Source organism: Pipra filicauda, unplaced genomic scaffold, assembly GCF_003945595.2.
Source record: "Pipra filicauda isolate LSUMZ 115617 unplaced genomic scaffold, ASM394559v2 scaffold26_size5592650_pilon, whole genome shotgun sequence".
Taxonomy (NCBI): Eukaryota; Metazoa; Chordata; class Aves; order Passeriformes; family Pipridae; genus Pipra; species Pipra filicauda.
In genome coordinates this window covers 3,334,708-3,360,267 of record NW_024104387.1, presented here as the reverse complement: position 1 = coordinate 3,360,267, position 25,560 = coordinate 3,334,708, and the positions used below count along the sequence as shown (strand labels likewise).

The 25,560-nt window shown below is 43.0% G+C and overlaps 2 protein-coding genes across 7 annotated transcripts in view; one reads left to right on the top strand and one right to left on the bottom strand.

Annotated features, from left to right (window-relative positions):
• Positions 1-1,199: 1,199 nt before the first annotated feature.
• RIC3 (RIC3 acetylcholine receptor chaperone) lies at positions 1,200-20,319 on the top strand. Of its 2 annotated transcripts, none has more exons than XM_027737581.2 (6): positions 1,200-1,374; positions 8,750-8,973; positions 10,609-10,687; positions 12,812-12,905; positions 17,758-17,903; positions 19,006-20,319. In XM_027737581.2, exons 1-6 carry the CDS (start codon positions 1,227-1,229, stop codon positions 19,491-19,493), a joined length of 1,179 nt encoding a protein of 392 aa, XP_027593382.1. In that variant the 5' UTR covers positions 1,200-1,226; the 3' UTR covers positions 19,494-20,319. The 2 variants fall into 2 exon arrangements, with proteins under 2 accessions (XP_027593382.1, XP_027593373.1); XM_027737572.2 differs by having other exon boundaries at positions 17,755-17,903.
• TUB (TUB bipartite transcription factor) overlaps positions 14,879-25,560 on the bottom strand; it is a 171,017-nt gene continuing 160,335 nt past the window's right edge. For 4 of the 5 annotated variants that reach the window (XM_039382459.1, XM_039382461.1, XM_039382457.1 and 1 more), the window contains one exon: positions 14,881-15,472. In XM_039382459.1, the coding sequence (XP_039238393.1) occupies positions 15,432-15,472 (41 nt within the window). In that variant the 3' untranslated portion in view covers positions 14,881-15,431. Of the gene's footprint in view, positions 15,473-25,560 lie in introns of all 5 variants that reach the window. The other variant, XM_039382462.1, reaches the window with a different exon arrangement.

Sequence of the window (25,560 nt, the reverse complement as noted above, 5' to 3'; positions counted from 1 at the left end):
GCACATTTATAATTTTTAAATGTCTTAGTTGCAGTAAATTGAATTAAGTATGGTCTGTATTTTTCTACACTTTTCCTGTGTGCTCAAAGGAGGGAAACAAATCCACATGGAGAATCCAGGTGAGCCATGGCCTCAAACCAGTGCCTTTAGCCAAGAAGCTTTCCTGCCCCTGCAAGCCCAGCTGCCCCCCCACCAGCAGTCCTGCCACAGGAAAGGTCCTGGCCCCTTCCCAGGCCAAGGGGAGCTACAGGGACCAAAATGCTGCTGCTGCTGCCATCAGCTCCTGGCACAGCAGGACATGCAGAGCTTTGGGCACCCTGTGCCCACCTGCCCCGTCCTGCCATCACTGCCAGCAGCAGAGACCAGCTGGGATCCTGCACAGCAGTGAAAGAAAGGGTGCAGTGTAGATTTTTTTTTTTCTTTTCCCCCCAGTAGGTTTGCAGTGCTACAGGCAAGGAGCAGGTGAGAGCCTGGGAAACACTTATGGGAGGTTAGGAAAATTCATAGAATCATGGAATGGTTTGAGTTGGAAGGGACATTAAAGACCGTCTAGTTCCAACCCCCCTGCCATGGGCAGGGACACCTTTCCTTAGACTAGGTTGCTCAGAACCCCATCCAACCTAGCCTTGGACACTTCCAGGGCTGGGGTATCCACAGCTTCACTAGGCAACCTGTTCCAGTGTCTCACCACCCCCACAACGAAGAATTTTTTCCCAATATCTAATCTAAACCTACTCTCTTCCAGTTTGAAGCCATTCTCCCTTGTCCTGTGCCCTCTCCGCCCTCTTCTGCTCTTCTGAGGTTCGGGGCATTTCCACAAGGACCCAACCCAGACCAGACCCAGGGATCCCAACACCTTTACCTTGAGATCCCAACACTTTCATCCCGGCATCCCAACACCTTCATCCTGGGATCCCAACACCTTCATCCTTGAACCCCAACACCTTCATCCTTGAACCCCAACACCTTCATCCCAAGATCCCAACACCTTCATCCTTGAACCCCAACGCCTTCATCCCAGCATCCCAACACTTTCATCCCTTCATCTCAGGACCCCAGCACCTTCATCCCGTTATCCCAAGACTCTCACATCCCAACACCCTCACATTCCAACACCCTCACCTCGTTATCCCAACCCCTTCGTTCCCACCGCCCCGGGCCCCCCTCAGGCCCCCGCCGCGCGCCTGCGCGCGCCTGCGCAGAGGCCTCGGGCGGCCGTCGCGGCCATGGCGGGCTGGACGTGCTGCCGGGTGGCCGCCGTGTCCTGCCTGGTGCTCTGCCTCTCCCTCCTCCTGCCGCGGACCTTCCTGCCCCGGGGCGGCGGCCGGCAGGAGCCCGGGGCCGCTCCGCACGCAGCGCCCGCGCCGCCCGACGGTAAGAGGCCGCTCCTCGCCGTCGCTCCCCCCCGTCCCTCCCCGCCCCGGTCCCGCTGCCCGGGGTGAGCCCGGGACGGGGGCACCGTGAGGGAGCTCCCCCGCCCGGGATGGGAGCGTGGCGTAGTTCCCCCTTCCCCCATGCTCCTCCCTTAGGGACGTGTGGAGTGTCAGAGGATTCATTCGTTGTTATCGCTCTGATTTACCTCTTTTTTTTTTTTTTTTTTTTTTTTTAAATCTTCCAAATTTCATTTCATTTATGTGTGGGCTGTTAAAGCTGCTGAAAAGTGACATACCATTTTGTTTTTTATGTTGTTTTTTTTCATTGCGATACATCACTTTTTATTTGAAAGCTTCATTTAGTTATTTTCTGTACAGAACGCTTTTGTTGTTGCATACGAAATAAAATTTCATTTTAATCGCCTTCACTGTTTAGTTTCCTACTCCCAGCGTTTTACATTTTGTTTTCATGCACCAGGTCCTCATCGTGCTGTGCCATGTGATGACTCATTTGGGCTCACGTCCTGTCCCTTGAGCTGTGTCCTGTGTCCTTCGTGCCTGCCCTACCACTCTGCATGTCCCCTCCTCAGTTCTGGAGAAATGGGTTCTATACAAGCATCTCCCATTCTTTTTATGCCTGTTGCCTTCTACCGTGGGTGTTTTTCCCCAAGGCACTTACCAAAGTAGGTGGTATTGTAGCCCCAGGTCCTGGCAGAGCAGGAGTTCTGCCCAGGGCTACCCACAAGCCAGAGGTGAGACCCATAGAAGTGCAGAGAATTTACAGGTTCTAATGGATGCTGTCCCACAGGGACTCATGTTCAGTGACTGTATCTTATGCATCCCTCCAACAGCTTGGTTATTTCCTGTCTGCACACTTCAGTGACATTGATTTCATTTACCAGGGTATTATAAGGACCTTTAGAGTGAAGTTACTGCTAAAACAATGTTACGTTGAACTGAAACGTAGGATTTCCATAGTACAGCCACCATTCCATGGTTACCGAGTGTGTCCTTGGCCTGTAAGAACTTGAAAATCGGTTTGTCAACACTGTAGATTTGCAGGTTTATAATTTCATTGCAGAATCTCCTAACACTGAAAACCTGGAATGGTAGCTGAGTTTTTGACAGCACATCAAGAGCAGTGCTGTGAGGGTATCGTGCTGGGCCCTGCAAAGGCCCAGCAGGCACTACAGAGGCTTGGTGAGGATTGTGGAGTCACCTGCCTGAAGCAGGGATGGGAGCAGATGCTCTGGGAGGTCCTACTTGTCTCTCCGTTAACTTCTTTTCCCGTGCAGCTCCTGACTGATCCTGCAGTGTTGCCAGATGATGGAGTTTGACACGCCGTTTTCCCACAGCAGTGCTGTCCTAGGCAGTCGCCAGTTAATGTTGCGGTGCTTCTTTCTTTGGCTGACAGAAAAATAAGCTCTAAAAAAAACCCAATGAAAAACTTGCCCCCAGATTATTTCCAGTGGCATCTGCCTGATGAATGATGCTCATACCTGAGCAGTGCTGTAATAGGCTGACTTACCACCACCAATTTTAAATGCTTAAAACAGGTAGCATAAATACTCTGTCCATCATCACTATGTAGTATAAATACTGGTCCCATCATCCTGCAGAGATCAGAGTACAGAAGGAGTCAGTGTGTGTCTGGTGCAGTGCAGGCACTCAGCTTCCTCTCCTGTTGCACCCCAGCACCTGTCTTTGGCTGAAGATGTAATACCTCAGCTGATCGGTTTCAGATGAGAGTTTATAGCCCATATTTTCAATTTGATAGCAGGAATTTCATTACACTCGCTCTGCAGACCAAACTTTATTTCACCTGAAGTTATTTTTTTATTGGAAGAATAAATCTTGATTGAACAGTTCAATTCATATCTCTGTCATTAGTCGTCCTCTTCAGTGCACTGATAACTGCAGTTACCTGACGGGAGTTTCAGGGACTTGAAGTAATCATGTCATTCTTGAAGTTAATAAAGTGCTTATTGTAGTCTTGGGGGCAAAATGTCTCTGAATAAAACATGGTTAAAGTTTACTACCATTTGTTAGAACTCACTGTTACCAGAAGGCTTTTTATTGAAACAGTCTTTAAGCATGGGAAGGGCACTTTCTCTAATAAAGCTATTTTCAGAGGTCTCTTTTAGGAAAATGGTGAGCATAGAACTATAGAGGTTAATATTATATTCCAGATGGGAATGTTGTTCTTTTTCACAGTAATAGTTTCATGTATATGAAAAAGCTTATTTAAAGACCTTACTGTGCACATAACACATTTCTAGTCTACTTCATGGACAGGCATTGGAATTTTTTTGTCTTTTGTAAAAAAGAGGGAAAAAAAGGGCTACTAGCAGTCTAAGAAGTACATTTTAAGTCTAGTGTTCATATATATATGCCATGCATTTTATGAAGCTACTCTCTAAGCTGGTAGTTTCAGGAAAACTGTACAGCTTCATGACAGTAGCAGTCTGTCTGCATTCTTAGGAACAATCAAGTGGCATCAGCTTTACAAGAAAAATACATGACAGTTCAGGCAATGCCTCTGCTCAACTTGGATTTATGCAATGCACACATCAGTTGCCTGCAGGTGTCCCGAAGAAAATGAAGATTTTTCCATTTGGGTTAGTTTTTGTGTTTTTAACCTGCACCTGCAGTATTTAATAAAAAAAAAATTCAAGCATTTGACTGTGTCCATTAAAAACACCCGTGTGGAGGTTTAAAGTAAGGATTTCAAAATTGTCATGCTTTCTAATCTCGTTGAGTAGGTTTCTAGAGTTGTATTGTTGGGAACAGAGCTACAGCTATTTTGTAAATATCAGTAAAAGAGCAAGAACTAAATGAATGGATACTGTTCACCTAGTTCACCTTGATCTTAGTATGCCAGAATGAGAAGTGTTTATAAAAACACTTACAAGACAAAAATATAAACGACTGCACATGTAAAAAAAAAATCTAAAACATACGTTTTGTGATAGTGTATAATACTGAAATAGAGAGTTCCCTCCACAGTGAACCAAATGAACTGGCAGTGTTATAGAAAGGATTAATTACTTGGGCTTTCTGTGGGCAGACATGTTCGAGAACTTAGAGGGTGTTAAAGAATAGCAGTAGAAATTATGTAATGGCTTGAAAGAGAATTCAGATTAAATGTTAAGAAAGCAATTTCTGTGTAGATTATTCTAAGCTCTTATACCAAACATGGAGGTTATGCAAGAAAACCTGGAAGGGCATTTTCAGTCTGGACAACATAAAGTTACATTATCGCCAAGTCCATATGTGTTTCTGTATGTGCCACTTGCAGCTTTAGAACCCTTTGGCCAATTCATCTCACTGGATAGAGAGGGGGAGAAGATAAATAGTTTATGAAAATACACTGCTGAGAGGGGCTAAAGAGTGATTCCAGTCTCCTGAGGTGATGGCTTCAACCAGAAAGGGAGGTCCTGCATATCCTAGTTAGCAAAAGCTTTGCTTAGAGCACACATCTTTAAATGTCAAGTCCAACAGAACAGGGGAGGACAATGTACAAAACTTTTGAGTTCTGAATCTCACAAAAGTATATTTCCTTTCTGATCCCTGTGGCAGTCTGAAAAAGTGACGGTTTTCTGTCAGTCACTATGATCAACATTTTACCAGGAAAATGTAAATGGCACCTAAGCCTCTCTAAGCATGGGAGTCAGTGTACAGTTTGAAGACAGGATGAAGGACTGGGATTTACATTGCTGAGGCAGGAGGGTAGTTCTGGATCCAACCGTCACATTTTTTCAGTTAAAGTTGGTTTGTTCTTGGGGCTGTGTTTTTTTGGTTTGTTTTGGATGCAGAGTAAGAAACAGTAAATGTCTTACTTGGAAAGAACACAATCTTAGTATTTCCAAACCAAAGTAGTGTGAATGTGGTTTTGAGATAGAAAGAAAAACAAAAAGGCAGAGCATGAGCAGAACTGTGGGTGCCCCTGAGGAGCTACTCGAGATTGGAGGAGCAACAAGAACAGCATACTTTGCTGTCATCTTGGACAAGTCACAGCTTCCCAGACTGACATTTCCCACTTCTAATCCTCCTCCTACACTTCTGGGGTCTGAAGATCATGCACGTTTTATAACTGAAGCCATGTGTCGTAAATCTCCTGATGAAGGAAGTACAAACCTCATGTAGCAATGTACTGTATGTCAAACGTTATTTTTTTACTATATATGTACGTATGTGTCCCAGCATTTTACAACTGCTCATATGTTGCAGAAAGACCTATTACCCAGACTAAAGAGTTGCTGAATCACACAGTATCTTAAGTCTAAATAACTTTATAAATAGTCAAGGTTGGGCTCAGTAGCAATTCCTAAGCCACACTGAATAGAACATGTAACAGCTTTCTTGGAAAAAAGATGCTTGGATGGTCTGAATATCATCATCTGATTGGCTGTTGTATTAGTTGTGTTATAGTTTTTAAGATTTGCTTTTTTTTCAGTTGAGTGTTAATATTTTGTTAAAAGATTAAAAACCCTATAGTCATTCTAATGTGAAAATGCCATTAAGAACTTCATCTACATTCAGAAACCTACAGTCTTTTAAACAACACAAGTATTTGCTGGGGCATGATTTCATTTTTTGACTTAAAGCTATTGAAGGGATGGGATTAGATAAAACATGCTCTGCTTGCCCTGTAGCTTGTTTGCAAAGTTGATTTGAAGCATTAAAGTGACAAAATTATTAAATGTGTTGGATAAATCTTAGGTAGAAGATTGCAAAGCCAGACAGGGTGTATTTGGTAGAGTTATGGCATGAAGCAATCAGGTCTGCATGAAGGCAGCCCTCGGGCTGTCTCAGGGAAGCTGAGAAACATTTCAAAAGCAGAGGAACACTGGGCACCCTTCAAAGCTACATGGAGTTAGTGCTCTTCCCACCGCATGGAAAATTGGTCCTGTTGAAGTGCACACCATCAGCACTGGCAGCTGGATGGTGCATCAAGCAAGGACCCAACATGTGCCTTTCTGTGCTCACGTACAAGCGTCACTTGATTTTGTGGATGGAAAGTATGTTGTTGTCTCCCTTTGAAAGTGGTTTGTTTCATCCCCGAAAGTGTGGAATCCAGTCGCATCACCTACTGGTGTGTGTGCTGGGGGTGCTGGGATTTTTAATAGCACAAGGTATCTTGTTCATTTGACAGTGGCATCCAAATTGTTATGATTTACATTTATATACTGTGTATACTGTGTATTTAACAGTTTTGTGCGTGTTATGCTTCTAAGTTCCCTGTGCCATCAGTTTCATCTGTAATTTGCATGGGTTCTTCACAGTAAAAAGCTATGGCAAATAGTATTTTTTTAAATAAGGAAATAATTATAAAAGTTTAAAAATCAACAAGGAAGATTTAGAAGTAGGAGACATGAAATTCCCCTATAAAATTATTTTGATAATGAAATGTCTATTGTGTCTCCCTTTGGCCTGATTATCTTTAATTGAATTGAGTCTTTTAAATCACAAGTGAGGCCTTATGGATAATTTAGAAAACTATTCCCTTTAAATACAGCTTCACCTCTTACAATTATTTTCTACTTTCTTAATATCTCTCTCTTTTTTTTAAATAAAGAACATTTGCATAAGATGTTTTAAAAGGGTTTATCTACCCTGCTGCTTCATCCCCACCTCAGTGATACTGCTCTCTGCACGACACCACACTTGTTTCCACAGTGACCTACTGCTACAGGGCATCACTGCTGGAGCAGTGGGACTTGTAAATAAGATGCTGTGCTTTCCATAACAGACTGTGAATAATTCCCCAAAATTTAAGTGCAAGATAACAGCTTCCTCAAAGTTAAGGTAATCCAAGAGTGGGTTTGGTCAGCGATGGTGTACCCTGGCAGTTTCACTAAAGAACTCGTAGAATGTGTGCTCTCATCTACAAGAAAAAAGTGTTTTTAATAGTAGGACTTCACAAATTATTGATACCACTTCCTAATAAGTATTTACTACAGTTTTCTCTGCTCAGGAATTTAGCTTCCTATGATGGTGTTTCCCAGCAGGACCAAATGTTAAATAAATTTTTCTCTTGCGTTTCACAAAAATCTTTGCAGCTGGCTACTCAGAGAAGTAAAGTTGGTTATTTTCAGTGCGGTTTCAAACCTGGTTTTCATTTCCTTTTTGTGAGCACACGCAGCCTGTCCCAGCACCAGTCGGCAGTGTCCAGGCTGCGTGTGCCAAGGAGGGGGAGTTTTACAGCTGGCACCAGGGAGTGAGCTGCAGCCCAGCCTGGCACATCCTGTCTCTGGTGCTTTCATCCAACGCGTCCTGCCGCCAAACTCCATGGTGGAGTAGCTGAGTAATTCAGTTCAGACCCACTCAGTGGAAGGGAATGCAGGTGCATGTTCAGGCTCGATATGGAGACAGAAAGCAGGATGTCAACTACACAGAGAGTAAAACAGTGAACTCGATGGCAAAATTGTTGAATTGATGGCAGAAAGAAAACAGAATAATGCGTGAGCTTAAATTTATCGAGGCTCATGTGCCTTTCAGTTGGATGAAATCACCTGTAGCGCCATTTCAGGCTGTCTGCAGTCTTACACTAGCATCTGTACATCCATATATGCTTCCTCCCCTTTCTTGTTTTATATTACCTCTGCCTAGAAAGGCTAGAAACCTCTAAACGTTTTCCCTCTAAAATGCCAAAGATAATACGCCCCAAGCTATGTTCAGTCTCCTTTTTTACATTGCTTTACCTCAGACCTTTTTAAGGAGAACAGCTTGAGGGGCCCTCACTTTTCTTTCTCTTTCATTAGTCGCTTGGTAAAATCAGGTAAAATACTATTTCTTATGGCAGTAGCCAAAAATCTATACTGAGCAAACGCTGCAGCCGTATATCAGGGTGTTGGATGTGTGGTGGTTTATACACTAATATGCCTTTGCATAATATTGAAAGATCAGGCTCACAGCAGAAAACCAATATCTTGTTGGAGTTTCTCTTGAGCAGAGAAATAAGAAAGACGTTGGGGTTTCTTCCTGTCGGAGATGCTGATTCATAGGGTATTCAGGCAAGTTTTATATATACATATATATATACCTGCTAAAATCCATGCTTTGTTAATTACAAGCCAGCTTTTTCTCTTCTTAAGATATTTTAACGGTGTAATTTTACTCGAATTTTATAGGAGTAAAATTGCTGGGAGTAAATTGCTGTACGTAAACCCTAACTCCTAGCACTGCAGATCGTAAGTGACTGAGGATTGAGTTTACAGACTTAGTATTTACAGCCCAACAGGTTACTCATTCATTGGTGGTGGTGCATTTACAAGTAGAGAAAACGGGTCAGCTACACCTGCTGCAGCTTTAGGCTGCATGTAAAAAGGTGAAAAGTAATTGAAGAAAAATGATCATTGTATCTTTTTTTTCAGGGAAGCTTGGTCGCTTTCCACTGAGGATGCATTCCCACGCCACTCCTGACGGCCAAGCTGCCCCTCATTTTCCAAGGTCTCACCTAGCTGAAGCAGTTGCCAAAGCCAAGGCAGGTGGAGGTGGTAGTGGAAGCACTGGTGGAACTGGGAGAGGTCTTGTGGGGCAGATTATCCCTATATATGGATTTGGCATCTTCTTATATATCCTGTACATTTTATTTAAGGTAAGACAAACATAAATTGAAAAGTCGGGGAAATAACAAAAAGCTTTGGAAAAGAAATGATGCTCTCAATTGTGTACCTCATTCCTGTTCAGCTCTGCTCAAAGAAAATGCTTATTTTGGACTTTTGACTGGTAGTCAAAAGATTGGAGTACCCTGTGGGTTTTGCTATGGCAAAGACTGTAGCACAGGGACAAGTTGCTCTGATCCTGCATCAGCCTCTGACCTCTTACAATTTTTTAAAGGATATTTTTTCCCCCCTGGAAATGTGTATGTCTAGAACAATGTTAGATTAATTTTGAATATACACATAGTATTCTTTTCCTTTATTTGTGACTACATATTCTATGTAATGTGTATGTCATGTGTTGCTTTATGTATTTAAAGTGGCAGAGAGGGATTAGAGCAACTGTGTACCTTTTAGAACTAAAGCACCACTTTTTGGGGGAGTGGGAGTTTGTAAGATTGTATTGACCATGATATAAATGCACTAGCTGAGGAATGGGTTGAAAGCTAGTTAAAAAAAATTCCCCTCAAGTATTTCACATGTGATTTTAACTTCTCATCGATTTTTGTTACACAGACATGATTTGCATGTAGGTGATGACAGTCGGCTATGTGGGAGGAGGGAGAAGTGGACTTTTGGAAATGTGGGGTTTTTTTTCCTTTGAATAGAAACAGCCTGAGCAGTATCCAAAGAGTTGAGTCTGAGCTGGACAGAGTAAAGAATGAATTGGGTGAACCAATCACAGAGATGAAAAAAATAGCCTGCAGCTTCTGTCCAGAGAAGGGCAACAGAGCTGGGGAAGGGTCTGGAGCACAGCTCTGATAAGGAGTGGCTGAGGGAGCTTGGGGGTGTTGAGCCTGGAGAAAAAGAGGCTTGAGGCGGCCTTATGGCTCTCCACAACTACCTGAAAGGAGATTGTAGACAGGTTAGGGTCAGTCTCTCTCCCAAGTAACAGCAATAGGACAAGAGGAAATGGCCTCAAATTGCTGCACCAGGGGAGGTTTAGATTGGCTATTAGGAAAAACTTCTTCACTGAAAGGGTTGTCAAGCACAGGAACAGACTGCCCAGGGAAGTGGTTGAATTGCCATCCCTGGAGATATTTAAAAGACATGTGGATGTGGCACTTGGGGACCTGGTTTAGTGGTGGACTTGGCAGTGTGAGATTTACAGTTGGACTCAATGATCTTAGAAGTATTTTTTAGCCAGCCAGTGTCTGTGCTGCAGGTACAAAGTTGGGAAGGAGTAATGGCAGAAACCGTAGCAAGAGGGACGAGTAGGGTCACATGTAGTTCCTTCAGAGCCTGCCCTTCATTTCACAATAATTGCCAAATGAGGTTTTTTCCCTCCTATACACAGAATAACGGAATGGAAAATTCAGAAATTATTTTTTATGAGTTATCTTCTCACTGTGCTTAAAAATATAATTTTTTTCCAAGTGTCTTTCAGAAGTTTTCAGCGGGCAAGATCTCTTAGGCACATTTCACAGTTGTCTGTTTTTGCTGCTGGGCATGCTTTTCTGTGGTTACCTTCTGACATGTTTTAGTTTTCTGTATTTTTTCCTGTTGCCCTTGGGGCTTATATAGTACTATTGTGGTATTTCACAGAAGGGTCATCTTTTTTCACTCCCCAGCTGGCTTCCAAGGGAAAAACTACTCCTGCAGAGCGGAAATGCCCAGCTGCTACACCTGGAAACATGAAGAGGAAAATTAGTGAGTATGACTTCGAGTTATATCTGTGTAGCTGTTGGCATGGTCCATGGTTCTTCAAGTTCTGGGCACACTCTAAAGCTGCTGTTTGCCCCCCATAAAGAGCAAGCCAGAAGCTTCTGTGTTAGAGTGAGCAAGAGTTAAAGTGAATTACTTCACTGTCACTTTCTAATCTCATTCAGCTAATGAGACTCTGCAATAGCAGCTTGATCCCAAGCCCCTCTGGAAGGAATGGCTTTTCATGAGGTTCGCTGAATTAACTGTACGGATTTGCTGAAAAGCTGTGTAGCTAATGATTAAAAATGGATAATAGGATGTCCATCTGTAATTATTCTGTAATCCGTAATAGTCTAGTAATAGTACAGAGATATATTATAAAAGCTAGCTTCATTTCTTTGAATTTGTGAATTCTTAGCCTTTATCAGGCACTCCCCTAATTTGTCCCTTCCTTTTTTTTTTTTGCAATGAGCAAAGTTTTCGTAGGTGCAATAAAGAGATCAAATAGTATTCTGAAGTGTTATTTTGATGTTGCCTAAACATTGGTGAGAATAGGTTCAACTATTTGCAGACACTTATTAGATAAATTAATAAGCTTGCTATTGAAGATTGGAGGAGTACTTACAATAACAGTATTTAAACGTGTTGTGTTTAGCTGGCTAAACTGTATTAGGAAGGAAAAGTACTTAGTGTTTTACAGAAACTGCTATCAGTAAGGTAATTCTCTTAACATAGCTGTAATTATCTTGACATTAATGTGCATATTAGGAATACCTAATGTACTCAGTGCTATAGATTGTGTTTTCAGTGCATTGTTCCTGGAAATTTTGTGCAGTTTATTAGCACAATTATTAATTGTATTTTTTTTCTCTAATGCTTTGTAAGAGAAACTAAGTTTGCAGTAAGTTAAACATATACCAGTGTTATAACCCAAGGAACTAGCGATGAAAGTTATTCTGCCTTTCTCTAGAGCTCTTCATTTATATTCCTAAAGCATTCATGGCAAGCTGTAGCAGAGCAGGGGACAGGTCACTGGACTAGGAATCTGAAGGCTGAGTCACTACTTACATAGTGACTTGGATGGAGTAACTTCCTTTCTCTTTGCCAGTTTCCCTTCCTCTGGGTTTAAAGTCTCAGACATGCAAAATAATTACATCAGTGATACATTAAGTAATGACATTCTGTGCAGAATAGAAATCTTTCTTAAAAGATGGATGCTTGTGGATGGATTTCTCCATTCCTACTATGCTGGAGTTCCATTGTGCCTTTGCGCTGCTTAAATACGTGTGCCCGTAGCAGCTGAATATTTAACTCACCCAGGCTGGTTTCAGTTTGTTCTGCAGTGGGGAGCAATGGAATCTCAGTTATGGGATTTTGAGCGCAAGCCACAAAAGCCCAACAAGGAGCTCAGGCATTTTTGTTGACATCCATGCTGCTGTATCTTGACTGTTAATGCTTTTGGCCAAATGAAAGCCAGTATATGAGTGTTCCTGCACGTGTGTCCACTGTCGTACTATAGCCACAGTTTTTGGAAAAGGGTGCAACCATGGCAATGGTGTGCTCTGCTCCCCAGGCAGATTCCATGGGACACTGATGTTGTTCATCCCAGTAAGCCTGGCACACCTGGGCAGGGCTGGATCAAGCCATCAAGCCCATGAACTTGATTCTCTTTGAGAAAGAAGTGGTTTCTCAAACCTTGGACTCATTAGAAAATGCTCAAATGACCTTTTGTATCTGTTCCTAGAGTCCTAAGAGGGAAAATCCATGAGAACTATTAATTCTGGAGTAGACAGCAAACCACTATGGTTTCCTTAGGGAAAAAAACAAATAAGCAAACACACACAAAAAAATATTTTTCCCCCTAACTTCAGTCTCCAGGGCCCACCCAGTTATTGGGAGGTAGCTTGGGAGCATTTGAAAGAAGGTACTTTCTGTGTGTCCTGTTACCATTGGCAGTAGTCTTCACCTTCTTAGGCCAAGGAAAGTAGGTAGAAATCTCTAAGCTGCATGTTTTAGTTTCCTCACAGCCGGTTTGGTTTGGTACAGCATATGCTACCTGTGATAATGGGACAGAGATACATTTTCAAAGCTCTTGCTGACAGATCTTGGGATGGTTTCTTTGTTTTACAGCTGACTATGAGCTCACTCAACTCCAGGAAAGACTGAGAGAGACAGAAGAAGCTATGGAAAAATTAATCAACAGAGTAGGACCTATGTATGACAGGTGTGTATCAAATTACAGCATTTTAAGGAGAGATCCTGCTCTGATTAGAAATTAAACTTTCTTCCATTGTCTATATTAAAATAGCATTTTTATTGCTACTTTAAACTGTAGAAATCTGATTTTAGACATCACACTTTTTGTTCTGCAGTTTTTCCCTTTCAGCATCAATATGTAAAATAAATAATTTTTTCCAACTTCATTTTCCTTAAACAGAATAGCAACTACCTCTACCTTTCCCTTTTTTACAGTGTGTTGTTTGGAAGAAGATGACAGGTATGTGTAAACAGAAGATAAAACCTCTACAGTTAAAGTACATAAAACAACCTGTCTTATGTGACCAAAGTAATATCCTGAATTATTCTTTTCCAGTTCAATGGATTATTTTTCCAAATTGAAATGCTGTTATAATCTATGTAAATTCCTGTTAGAATAGGCATAAAATATTTCTTTAAGGGCAGAACTGTATAATATCTGATTACATAACTTAGTTCCACCCTCTAAATTCATGCATTTGCTTCTAAATATAAAAGACAAAAGAGTTGTAAAATTGGCATTTAAAATTTTATTATGTTTATTAATATTTGCTAAAAACCTGGTACCACTATTCTGCATTATAAAGAAACACTGGAAACAAGTCTATGTTTTCCATAAGGAGTGTAAAGAACAGATCAGTAGGACAGTGCATAACTGCAGTGTCTGAAAAATGGAAATACCATGAATATTAACGTGAGTTTTGCAATCAAAACCAAGAGCTGTTCAGGTTGTAATGCATGTTAACTTTGTCTGGGCCAGCCAAGGCCTGTTTTAACCCATTCTGTAGGAACAATTCTGTGCTGAACTTGCACATTTTGTTCATTTATGCTTCAAAGTGTGTAGTTTTGCCCACTCTGTGCCATGCCCTGTACTGCAGCTGCACTCAGCTCAGGCAGACGAGGTGCTGAGCTTGCCCATGTTCAGCCAGGTTCCAGCAGGAGAACCCCTGAGCTGCCCTGGTTTTGTTAGTGAACAGAAGGATACCACTGTGACTATTACTCCTCCGTGTTTTGGAGAGCTGACACAATGCTCTGTGCGCACCTTTAAGCTGACAGAAATAGGCTTATGAGCTGCCCAGACTTTGTGCTGACTCTCAGGATAGGATGTTTTTTTATGGAGAAAATCGGTTTAGGGTCTGATCCAGTATTTGTTCCACTCTGTGTTATTGGCTCAAAGCCTCTATTTAGTAGAACTTCCCTTGTTTGTTCAACCAAACTATTTATATAGATGGATCTAAAGGTCTCAGGGGAAATCAGAATCTGAATCTAATAAAGAATTTTGTATGCAGCCTCTTTGAAGAGGAGGGGGGAAGCACCTCTTGGTGGAGCAAATAGCTCTTTTCAAATACAATCAGATTTGGAAGCTTTCTTAACCTACACTGTGATACTCATTAAGTTCAGTAATACTGGATGAATGTATTAAATCCTATGGTAGAAAGTGTATTTAGAGCACAGAGTACTGAGCCTGGCCTATTCAGTCTGAATGTTGATAGATTTAAATAAAAAGGAAAGAGAAAGAGAGTGAAAATTATTTGAGCTTCATTTTTTAATATGCAGTTAAACAGAAATCCTTGCAACAGAAAAGTCAAAGGCAGAAATAACTGGTATCAAGTTTAAAGTAATGCTGAAAGACCCCAGATGAGACCATGTCCCTTTAGACTAGATATGGCAAAGCAGCAGCCAGCTGGACAAGTGAAGTATTAGTAACCAAACCAAAGGTCATATTTTGCATTGTCACAAAACCTGATGTATCACCATAACCCACAGCGCTTGTCAGAGTGCTGAGGTCTGAGCTCATGCCTCAGTGTCCTCTCACTATACCTCAGAAGCATTCTCCTCCTGGATGAACTGCTCCAGGATTCATTCTGGCTTTCTCCAGGTGAAGATTCTTACAATCCAAAGACATTCTAATTTTGTGTATTTTCTTAAAAAAAAAAAAATTGCTCTCAAAATCTGGATGAGTTGGGAAGGATAGTTTATTCTCAGAGAATGCTGTACCATGGAAAGAAATTCTGTTTCAAAGAAATAATATATACTGTCCTGTTTACCAGGCTGTCAACTGGAAAAACTTTCCTTTTTACTGTAAACTGAGCAAATGTGATATGGAAGAGCAAGACGGTCTGTGGGGTGCCATTTTTGGGCGGTAGCTGCATTTCAATAATGATTATTTTAAGATCAAGCTAAAAAAACACCAGTTAAGATGTCTGAAATGCCATGTTAGATTATGGATTTTCAGTGCAGTCATGATGGCTCTTCAGGAAATGTTCTACCTCAGAGTAAGAATAAGAAACCTTTACTTTACCTGTTAGTGAACACTTTGGGACTCTACAAAATTTTAGCATTGCCATTATGAAAAGTAATGGTTGTGTTGGAGCTACAAATACAGAGAGCAAAAGTAATGACCTTTTCTTATACTGTAAATTTGTTGTCCTCTTAGTATTCCTAAGAACATTATATCCTGGTAAATCTCTCATATGCAGGGCAGCCAGATGTCTTACACATTGCCAGCATCCCACAGTAAGTCTTCCCAGAGGCCTTAAATAGAGTGGAAATAACATGAACTTTAGTTTCTCCCTCTCTACAGGGAAATTTGTCTGTTAAGGAAGGTGTTTGGAGGAGGAATAATCTGAAATACAGACACCTTGTGTTGCAATAAGACAGGGGTATTTTCTAATGAGAGTATCCTGCATATTAGGAATTTTCCTGTATGAAGTGCTGCAGTGATGCAGCTGCATTGATTGATCCTATTATCTGAGCTAGCGTATCTTTCCATTTTGCTAAACAGATGGGTCTCTGTCTTCACCCAAGTGATATATATTCAAATTAGGTACAGTTTTGTCTGTAGAATTAGTTTGGCAATTCTGTTACAGCTTCAATCAAAGGCAGTTAGCTGATGAAACCATTCCTTTTTTTGGAGCCTTTTAATTCACATCTCAAATTCTACATCTGTATAACCCAGACTTATGAGAAGATGCTGCCTCACAACTTCACTTGTTTTGTGGAACAGATTGCCAGCACAACTTGACAGGACTCAGTGTAGCCTCCCTATAGTGTTGGGATATCAACTTCTCAAACTGTGTGGCTTAGTGCCCCTCAGGGGAAGTGCAGATAAGGGATGTTTTGCCTTGTGATCTCAGTCAAACAGTTTAATCTGAGTAGGTGCTAATGAAACCAGCAGGCCTGCTCCTGAGCTAGGTTCAGTTACAGTCACCTGTGTTTGCAGCTATGCACAAAAAAAATCTAGTTCAGGATCGGAACTCCCATCACCATTGCACCAACCAGCAGTAGGATGCTAATCTTGGCTTTGAACCAGTGTTACTGTGCCTTTAGTGGAGTAGCCATTGTGTCACTCATCATTCCTCTATATGTAGAGTGGCACAAAGTACCTATTGGAATGCTGCTCTAGTCCCAACAGCTGGTAAGAGGAGAAACTGAGGATGAACACTGCAAGTTTATGAGAATTCAGGTAACTGAAACAAGGTTTAGATAGATACTAACCACCTAAAGCCAAAATCATTAATCTGTTTCCAGCTCCTCTCTTCTCATTTCATTCCTAAGATTCACTGAGCATTCAGTCTTGGAGATTATGTCTGTCTGATCTCCAGTCCAGAGATCACCAGAGATCATCTCTCTGACCTCACACACTGCCTACAGTTCAGCATTCTGTGCATGCCAAGGCCCACCCTCTCCAAGGAACTAGGAGCAACAGATCCTGACTAAAACACAGGAGCAAGAGATCCCAACCAAAACACAGCGAGATCCAAAAGAGCGCTAGAGTAGTACCTCAGATCCCTGAGACTCTTGAACTGGCACTTACACAAAGATCAAACACCTGCTCAAGGACAACTTAAAGCTCAAGATATCATAATTTTAAACTTGAAACTCAAGATGAAACAAGCACCATCAGTCAGAACCATTTTCACCCCTAAGTATAGCCAATGTCTTTTTTACTCTGACCTACCGAGTTAGTAGAGCACAGACCACCACCCTCCAAATACTCCTTTTTTGTCAATAAGATTTTTAGGAGCCTTTTTCTTTCAAGAGAAAATAACGTGTAATGACTACATGATCTTATCTGTTGGAAGAATTACTTACTGTTACAGCAGTAAGTAATTATATTACCTGAGCTGTAGTAATTATTAAACTCAGCAGTGTAGAACCAGTCAAAATCATATTTTGCTTTTAATCTGATAAAAATCTCAGTCCTCTCCCACTCTCTAATCATAAAGGGCAAGTTAAATGTAACACCTTCTTTTCATTTTTAAATCTTCCTTCCTGCTTCTACCCCCCCCTCCCCACCAGGCAGCAGTGTTGACTCTCTATAATAACAGCATGATCTGTCCAGTTGACATTTCTTAATGAGGCCTTGCAAATTGAATGGTCATAATGAGGGATCATAAGAGTCTTGAGAATAATGATGTTTGAGTAATTTTGATCAGCCCACACAAGCTACAAATGTAGCATAGGTTCAGAATTACATTTCCTTATAATGCTTCAAACAGGGCACTGCACCCTAATTCTTACCTAACAGTTTTATAAAGGCAAGAAATTTCTGTAGTGTCTCTTGCTTGTGTGTCACTTTGATCTTGCAGGCTTTACCTGCCTTCCTTTACCTGCTTAAGTTTGCAGACTTTCTGGATAAAGGAGTGAACTACACTGTGCTGAAGTGCAGAGCACATGCACATGTTGAGGAGTGATCATACTACAGACAGGTGTCTTCAGACTGTGCTGCTGGGAAGGACCAAACAGTTGGGTTCAAACTCTTTTAACAGTTTGTAATAACAGTGGACTGAACTCTGGTGTCTAATATTTTCTAGCAGGACTCAAAATGTTACAACAGACCAGGAAAAAATGTTGCTTCAACAACTCCGAGAAATAACTAGAGTTATGAAAGAAGGAAAATTCATAGATGACATCTCTCCTGAGAAGGAAGCTGAAGAAGCTCCTTACATGGAAGATTGGGAAGGTAAGCGAGAGCTTTTTGTACCGTAACCCTTTTGAGAAAAATTGAATAAGGATTACTTTTGGTCCCAAATACTTTCAAAGTTTTGGTTAACTTTATCCTTCCTTTCCAGAAGTTAGTGTTCAAACCTTTGCAAAAAGTTTTTTTTTTTCCCCAACCATAATGGAAAAAAAAATAGATTTTGAGGCACCAAGCATTGCCTTTAGTGTAAACACTACACTATCTGATGGCAAAAGTGGCATATGAATATTCACATACACTCCATCTGCTGCTGGGGCTTGGCTGCTCTAGTTTTATATCTTTCCCTGACTTTGCTGTGCTGGATTTCACAACAATCATAGACCTCTTGGAAATCATAATTATTATGTTTAAGATAAATTACAGTTTTTACTTTTGATTAGTCATTTTTTGTTAGCTCTAATGTTGTAAAAGCCAACTGCAGGAAGTCTGTCTTTTAAAAATTATTTATTTTAGTGTCCATTCCATTCCTTGGTGTTTACCTGTTATATAAATGTGTTTTCAAGATGTCTTAATTGAGCTGCTCACTACCATTATTTTAAGTGCAGACTTAATTTCTTGCTTTTTAAAAAGCTTTCAGAAATTATCCAAAACATAAAGCATAAACAGTGGCCTTGAGCTCTGTTTATAAAGTGAAGTTCATAATGAAGTTTCTAAAATGAAATGCATAAAGTCATTGACATATCTGGTTTTTCAATTTTCTAAGTAATGCTGTCTATAGCAAAAGTCTTCAAAGCATGAATCAGTCAATCTGTAGACAGGAAAAAAAAATGATCTATTTAAAGATCTAAGACACAATTTTTACCTTTTAGCTCCCATAGCTTTCAGCAAAGCTCAGGTGTTCACTCCTGAAAGTCAGGGTTGATAACCTGGCTCCCTGAAAATAAGTGGTTTTTTTGCCATCATCTCCCAAGAAGTCATGTTTTGCAGATTCTTGCCATGGATTTAATACTGCAATGTACACATGGCATTAAATAGCTGACACACTGGCAGTGCTAAAAACAATTGTTCTATCAAACTTTGCATTCATCACTTAAGTCTGTACTACTTTTAAATGCTTCAGCCTTCATATCACTTTATTCCTAAGGTTATCCAGAAGAGACCTATCCTGTCTACGATAACTCCAACTGCTGCAAGCGCAAACAGGACACAATCCTTGTAGATTACCCTGACCTGAGCCAACCCTCTCCAGAAGAGCTGGCAGAAAGAATGGAGGGCATGGAAGATGAGGAGTATCTTTGTGATGAAACCCAGCTAACTGATCTCACCACGGGAAGGGGTGGTCAGAATTTAACACAGAAAAAGGATGAGGCGACTCTCATTGGTGAAGAGAAGGGGAACCTTCGTCACAGCCAAAGCACTGAGGACTGCTGCTGCTGTTATGGGGATGATCCTGCTGTCATAGCAGAGAATGCTGGATTCCACTCTGAGAGCTGCAGTGAGGCAGAAGAGACAACCCAAGAGGACATGTCTGTGGAGTCAGAAAATGAAAATGCAGCACTAGAAGAGCAAAAAGCCAGTGATGCAGATGAAACGGGCACACTGAGAAAGCGCAACACGAAAGGGCTTGATTGATAGGGAACATAGTGGATGTTACCTGGATGGTAAAGGTAGAGGTCATAAACTGTCATTTGTGTGGCTTTTGTTCCCAATGAGGACTTCCCTATGTTCATGTCCTTGTACAAATTTAATTCTCGTGGTACCAGTCATCATCTACCTGAAGTGGAAGCCAATGCCCTCTTTCATGCACTCTCGTCATGGGTTACCATGATGTTGCCAACAGCGCTTTGTCCTTGATTTTTGAAGCCTGGTATCTTGGAGCAGATGATATGGAGCAGATATTTATGACTCTTTCCAGTTCCAAAGGAACAGTCCTTGGTTTTGCCCTTTGTCATCCCAGAGTTAACCAAATGTCTCTTCTGACTTTTTCAAAAATATCTGTGTGCTACCAGTTAGGAAAATTAATCAAATTCTTGTGTGTGTATATATATATATATATATATATATATATATATATATATATATGAGTGTACAGGACGCTGGAGGAGAAAGTATGCCTTCTTTCTTTTACCTGAATGTTACCTGATCAGAACAGATCACAGTCACACATGACTTTCTCAATTGTCATTGCTGCTGTACGCCCAAGAAACTGTTGTCACTACAACCCACAAAACTCATATGCTACCCCAACCCACAGCCCATTTCCCAGTTATTCTCTGTTGCAGGAACAGTGGTCTAATCCACGTTGTGTTACTTGTGTGAGCCAGACTGAAGTGCTGTGAGTTGTTCTTTAACTTTGCCATAGGTGTGGTGAAACTCCCAGGCGAGAGCAGGAAGTGGACTATATAATATGTGAGAGCACTAAAAATATCCCTAGAGATTAAAAACAAAAAAAGCAGCTTTAAGGTTTGTCTATAAAAACAGAGAACAGCATGAGGGTGCCCCTTAGACTGAACCCACCCTTCTTCCTGGAAACCTGCGGGGTTTTTTAACTCTTGGAATGTTGTTGCCACTGTTTTGCTGAGGGGACCCCAGGTATGGGATGAGGACAGTGCTGGAGCGACAGGCTCACAAGGGGAAGTTGGGCGGTCCCTGTGTCCCAGGGACAACCTTTCTCATGCAAGCAACACGGCAGGTGGGAGTGAGCCCCAGGAGAGGAGCCCTCAGTCTCCTCCAATGTTTCAGCGTTTTTCAGACCACAGGCCCATCACAACCAAACCCTGATGTACGGGGCCACACCCAGCCCCAGTCACAACTGACATCACAGTGGCTTGGTTGTGGTGTCACATCACCTCACTGCTCCGGCACTGTAAATGCAGGGCCCCTGATGAATACCTGGAAGGAAGAGGAGCTGGACCAGCAGGGTGGATGGTGCCCATCTTTGTGCAGGACAGGAGCACAGGGCCACTTCCCGTGATGGCAGAAGAGGAAGGCATGTGCCAGGAGGCAGCAGAGGAGAGGGAACAAAATCACGACTCTCTCGAGAACACTGTCACCCTCGCTTCCCTGGTCAAGGCCATGCAGAGCTTGGTTCTGTGCCCAGCAGGGGACGTTGTGCAGCCCAGAGATACCGGCATGCAAGGGAGCAGCCGGAGCAGTGACTGCCAACCTTCACGTGGGACAGCGAAGAGACGCTTCCCACAGCCACCAAAGAAGAAGTCATCTCCCCTGGGCCTGAAACATGGCAATCGACGGTGCAGGAGGAGGAGGAGGAGGAGGAAGAGGACAAAGAAGGGGAAGAGGAGGAGCATCAGCCCTTGCACGCTGAGAACCATTGCCAACACTCAAGCAACGACATCCAGCGCACAGCTCTGGGAACACCGGTGGCCCAACCTCCGCCGCACCTTCATCACTCAAAAATAAACGACAAGACAAAGATAAAATGCTGTCATCCTCTTATTTGGCACTTTGGCGACAGCATCTGTGCTCCTGTGTCCCCTGAAATAGGAGGCTTTTTTTGGAAACCTTCTGTTTCCGTGTCCACACACTGCTTTGCTGGTGCCACCTTAAGTTCTGAGGTTTTTTTAGGCTGTAACATCAACAATTTCAGACTGGCTTTTTTAAATTCAGTAAAATTATCGTAATGAAGGCATTCAGCCCTAGGAACTTCTTCTTTCCAAATGTGCCAGGTAATATTATGGAGGTCATTCTAGGAGTTAGTGTAGATAATGCAGCCATTGGTCATAGCCAACATGGGATCACATGGGGAAGGTGATCACAGCTTCTCAGGAGTGCCTGGCCAGCACCCTACAATCGGCCCAGCCTCCACTCCTGTGATCAGCCCAGCCTCCACTTCTGGCCATCCTCTGGCTCACTCATTCCATCTCCTGGCATCAACAGATTATTTTGCTGATTGCCACGGGTAGTATGAGCCCTTCCTTCCCATCCCCTGCCCCCACGCCCCCTGAAGGGGTGCCAGCTCCCCTGCTCTGAGCCTCAAGAAAAGGGAAGTGAGTTGAATTGGCTTCCACCAGCCTGCTGTGCTAAGGTGACAGCTGTCCCTCAGAGGGTGACTGGCATCTCGGGCCTGGAGGTGGGGTTTCTTCAATCTGAGGACGAGAAGGTTCCCCGATGAGTGAGTGAAGGTGAAGTCAGACCCTCTGCAGCCTTGCATGAAGAATAGTAACAGATCAAGCCAAGAATGTAGGCAGCTGTTCCTTTGGAGAAGCAGCAGACGGCAGTTCTGCCAGGAAGAAGTGCTGGCCTTCAGCATGAAGGGCCCTTTTAGCTGCTTCACAAGGAGTTCTTTTCAAGTTGGGAAATAAATTAAAAAACCCCAAACCAATAAACCAAGAAAATAACAGTAAAAATGCTTTCTTCTTCTCTTAGTTGGGACTTTGGTGACTGCCTATGGATTCCTCTGTCCCCTTCTGGTCTCCCCAGCCCAGGAAGGACTCCGATGCATGTGGTATGGGCCCAGTCCTGGTGAGGAGATGGTGAGGAGTCAGGGCTCATGGCAGGTTGAGGCAACTGCCTCTGGTCATGAGGCTGGGGAGGCACTGTAGCAGGTGGCCCAGAGAAGGTGTGGATGCCCCATCCCTGTAAATACTCAAGGTCAGGTTGGCTGGGGCTTTGAACAGTCTGGTCCAGTGGAAGATACCTGTCAGCCTCACCTCTGTGTTCAGCCAAGTCCTTAAATCGTGCCCCAGTATTCTCAAGGAAATGGTAGGAGATGCGCTGATCACGTTAGAGACCTGCTGTGGGTACAGGTGCAGCCGAGTGTGAGGCTGACACCCTCTCCCTGGATTGTCACAGACTGGCAAGTGCTCACTGGGCATCACCAGAACCACAATGCTCCCCAAGCTATAAACCCAATTCCCGTGGGCAGGCATCCCATTGCACCTGCACCCACCACGGGCCTTCCTGACACTTTGCTTTAACGTAACAGCTGGATTCCTCTGGTCTGCCAGGGCCACCTCCACAGAACTGCACACATCCGGCCCCTGGTGCTGGGTGTGCACTGACAGGGTGGGGTAGGTAGGGGGGCATGGCAATGCCACTCACAGCAGCTGGGGCAACCCATGGGAAGGGCCTGTGCTGCATCCAGAGCCAGCACCCAGCCCTGCTTCACACCCCAGCCCAACCAACCCAGCTGTCAGAGCCAGTCTGTATCCCCCAGTTACAGGTCTGGTTCACAGACTGCCCTCCCCGACGCCGTCCCAACGCGGCAGGTGCAATCATTCCAGACATACCAACAATCCAGGTAGTCTGGGGACTCCATCTGCCAGATATCACTGCAGGAAAGTGAATTTGTGTTGATCAGAAGCTCCTGGTGATGGCTACCATTCTGCCAAGCTGCCACTCCAGGTTAGAGCTGCCCAATCCTCTTGGCACAGTGCTATTGCGTGTTCTTTGGATAACTCTGCTGTACCAGACATTTTCTGCCAATTTTGCAAACCCTCAGCCAAGGGTGTCCCTTTTGCAGTGCTGGGTCTATTTCCCATTGTTTCAGGCACTGAGAGGGACTTAAATCCCCATTTTACATGAAAAAAAGGGACTTGAGTTCCCCTTCTACACATGCCTTACGAGGGACTCTAACCCCCTACACCTGATGAGGGACTCGAAACTCAAGTGCCTTTGAGGGATTATAACCCCCTGCAGGATCTTCAAAATCTTGAGCAAAATGCTTCACCACAGGGCAGAGTCAAACCCACCCTTATAATTTAAACTAAATCTGCACAGGGAATTTTAACACTCACCCTTTGGCTCCTCCCTGCTCCACAGCTCTCGGGGGAACTCACACAGTGCCAGCAGCTGGATGTTTGGAGAAGGGAGACTCCGAAGGTGGTGTTGTAGGGTGCCATCTGGATTGCCAAACTGTTAAGGAAACTTTCCCATCTGACTGTTCTGGAGCCACTCTGGCAGTCACACTCCTGCCACCCAAGACTTTAACTGCTGAAACCGAAGCCCCTTTGCAGTGGGTGGTTCCAGTGAACCAGCAGGTGCCCTGTTTTACTCCCTACACACCCCACACTCACACAGACAAGTTTCCCTCACCAGCTCTACCCTGGTTTCCCCATAGCAGACTGTCTGGTTCCTTTAAGTCATTTAATTGTGGTGCAGGGACATAAGAACTGCTCAAGCTGGGTGCCTCTGGAATTCCCTGGCTTTTGTACGCTTACAGTCTGTGCACCTGTGCTCCTCACATGCCCTTCGCGCCCCTTACACGTGCCTCTTGGTCCCGTGGTGATATTTGGTCTGGGGTCTTCTCATTGTTCATTGGGTTCTACAGTGTTTTTGGGTGATGAGCCACCACCCAGGTGACCAGTGCTGCAGGTCTGGCTTGCCCTTTGTTAGGAAAAGGGTGAGCACCCGGTCAGGCCTCACACACCAAACTACCTGCACCAGGTGTATTCCTCAAGAGAAGACCCACACAATTGTTATTGCTTAATGAAGGCAGCTGGCTGTAATTAGTGAGGACCCTCACTACAGCAGTGGGAAGCATTTGTAGATCCTCATGCTGTGGTGTGGAGTGAGGACTGACAACTTCAGTTGTCCCCTGGGGCTGGAATTGATCAGTATGTCCTTTGGAGCTGTTCCAATTGGCATTGGGAGTTATGTTCTCCTTGTATGAGCAATTCATTTGTGTGTTACATACTAAGCTTCCCAATTACTTATAAAATTTTAATTCCTAACTCCTGTCTGGGTTTTGACCTTGCTGTCTTCCACCCTCCCACAGTCCTTACTGAAATTTTTGGTGGACAAGCAGAAGTCCAGAATTTCTTTTCCAGCCCCTCAGCACGGGTAACGTGGTCCCCACAGACACACCAAACACAAACTGCTCTGGAGTGTGAGTCAAGAACTAATTCTCTCACAGCATTAGTGAAAAAAAGCAAAACAAAATGAAATGAGTTTTCCTTTACTAACACAGAGGCCAGTTGCTAGGACTCACTTTTAACACCTGTGACAGAGCTAATGCTTTTGTATTTCTTTGCAGCACCAACAGGAAAGAATGATACTAATACAGGTAGGCTGTGTGGTGTCAGAGAGTCTCAAGAGCTCAGCTCTGAGGTCTTGATGGCCTTGGCAGCCCCTCCCCTGCTACCAGTAAGTGCTCTCTGAATGCAGCCAGCCATGCCTTGTGCAGCAGCTTAACAGCAGGCTGCAAACTGGAGTTCTTCCTGTTTAGATAACATTTCCTTTTCTCCCTTTGCTTCAGCTTTCCCCCCTCTGAAACGGAAATGTCTACTTAGGTGAGCATTTTAAAAAAGGACCATCACATGTGTGTGCCCAGCTTTCATAATTATTAATTGTTCTAACAGAAAACATTCATAATTTGAAGTAGAGCTTATCTGAACAAAATCAGGATTCTCAAAGAACTTCTATTAAATAAGTAAATCAAAATCATGGGTCAGAACATCAGCAAACCTGGGAATTCAGAAAAAAGTTATAGACACTCAGATGGACACCCAGTGGAACCAGTCAGGCTTATTAAAAGCTCCTCTACTTGTGATGTTTCCCACCTAGCAAATTAAATGGCTATACTTTTGTTAAAGCTAAAAGAAACAGCATATGTGTTGCCAAAACTAAACATTCTAATAAAACTAGATGTTAAAACCCTAAAAGGACTTAGTTCTTCTTCGATATTTGATAATGGTTACAGATCGTTTCAGGCATTCCATGGGATCAGAAAAAAAGTACA

Bases quoted from the DNA above. Each gene is read 5' to 3' on its own strand.
- RIC3 (XM_027737572.2), top strand. From the start codon at position 1,227: ATGGCGGGCTGGACGTGCTGCCGGGTGGCCGCCGTGTCCTGCCTGGTG. The intron at 10,688-12,811 runs GTGAGTATGACT...TTTGTTTTACAG, and splicing joins AAACATGAAGAGGAAAATTA to CTGACTATGAGCTCACTCAA. The intron at 12,906-17,754 runs GTGTGTATCAAA...AATATTTTCTAG, and splicing joins GTAGGACCTATGTATGACAG to CAGGACTCAAAATGTTACAA.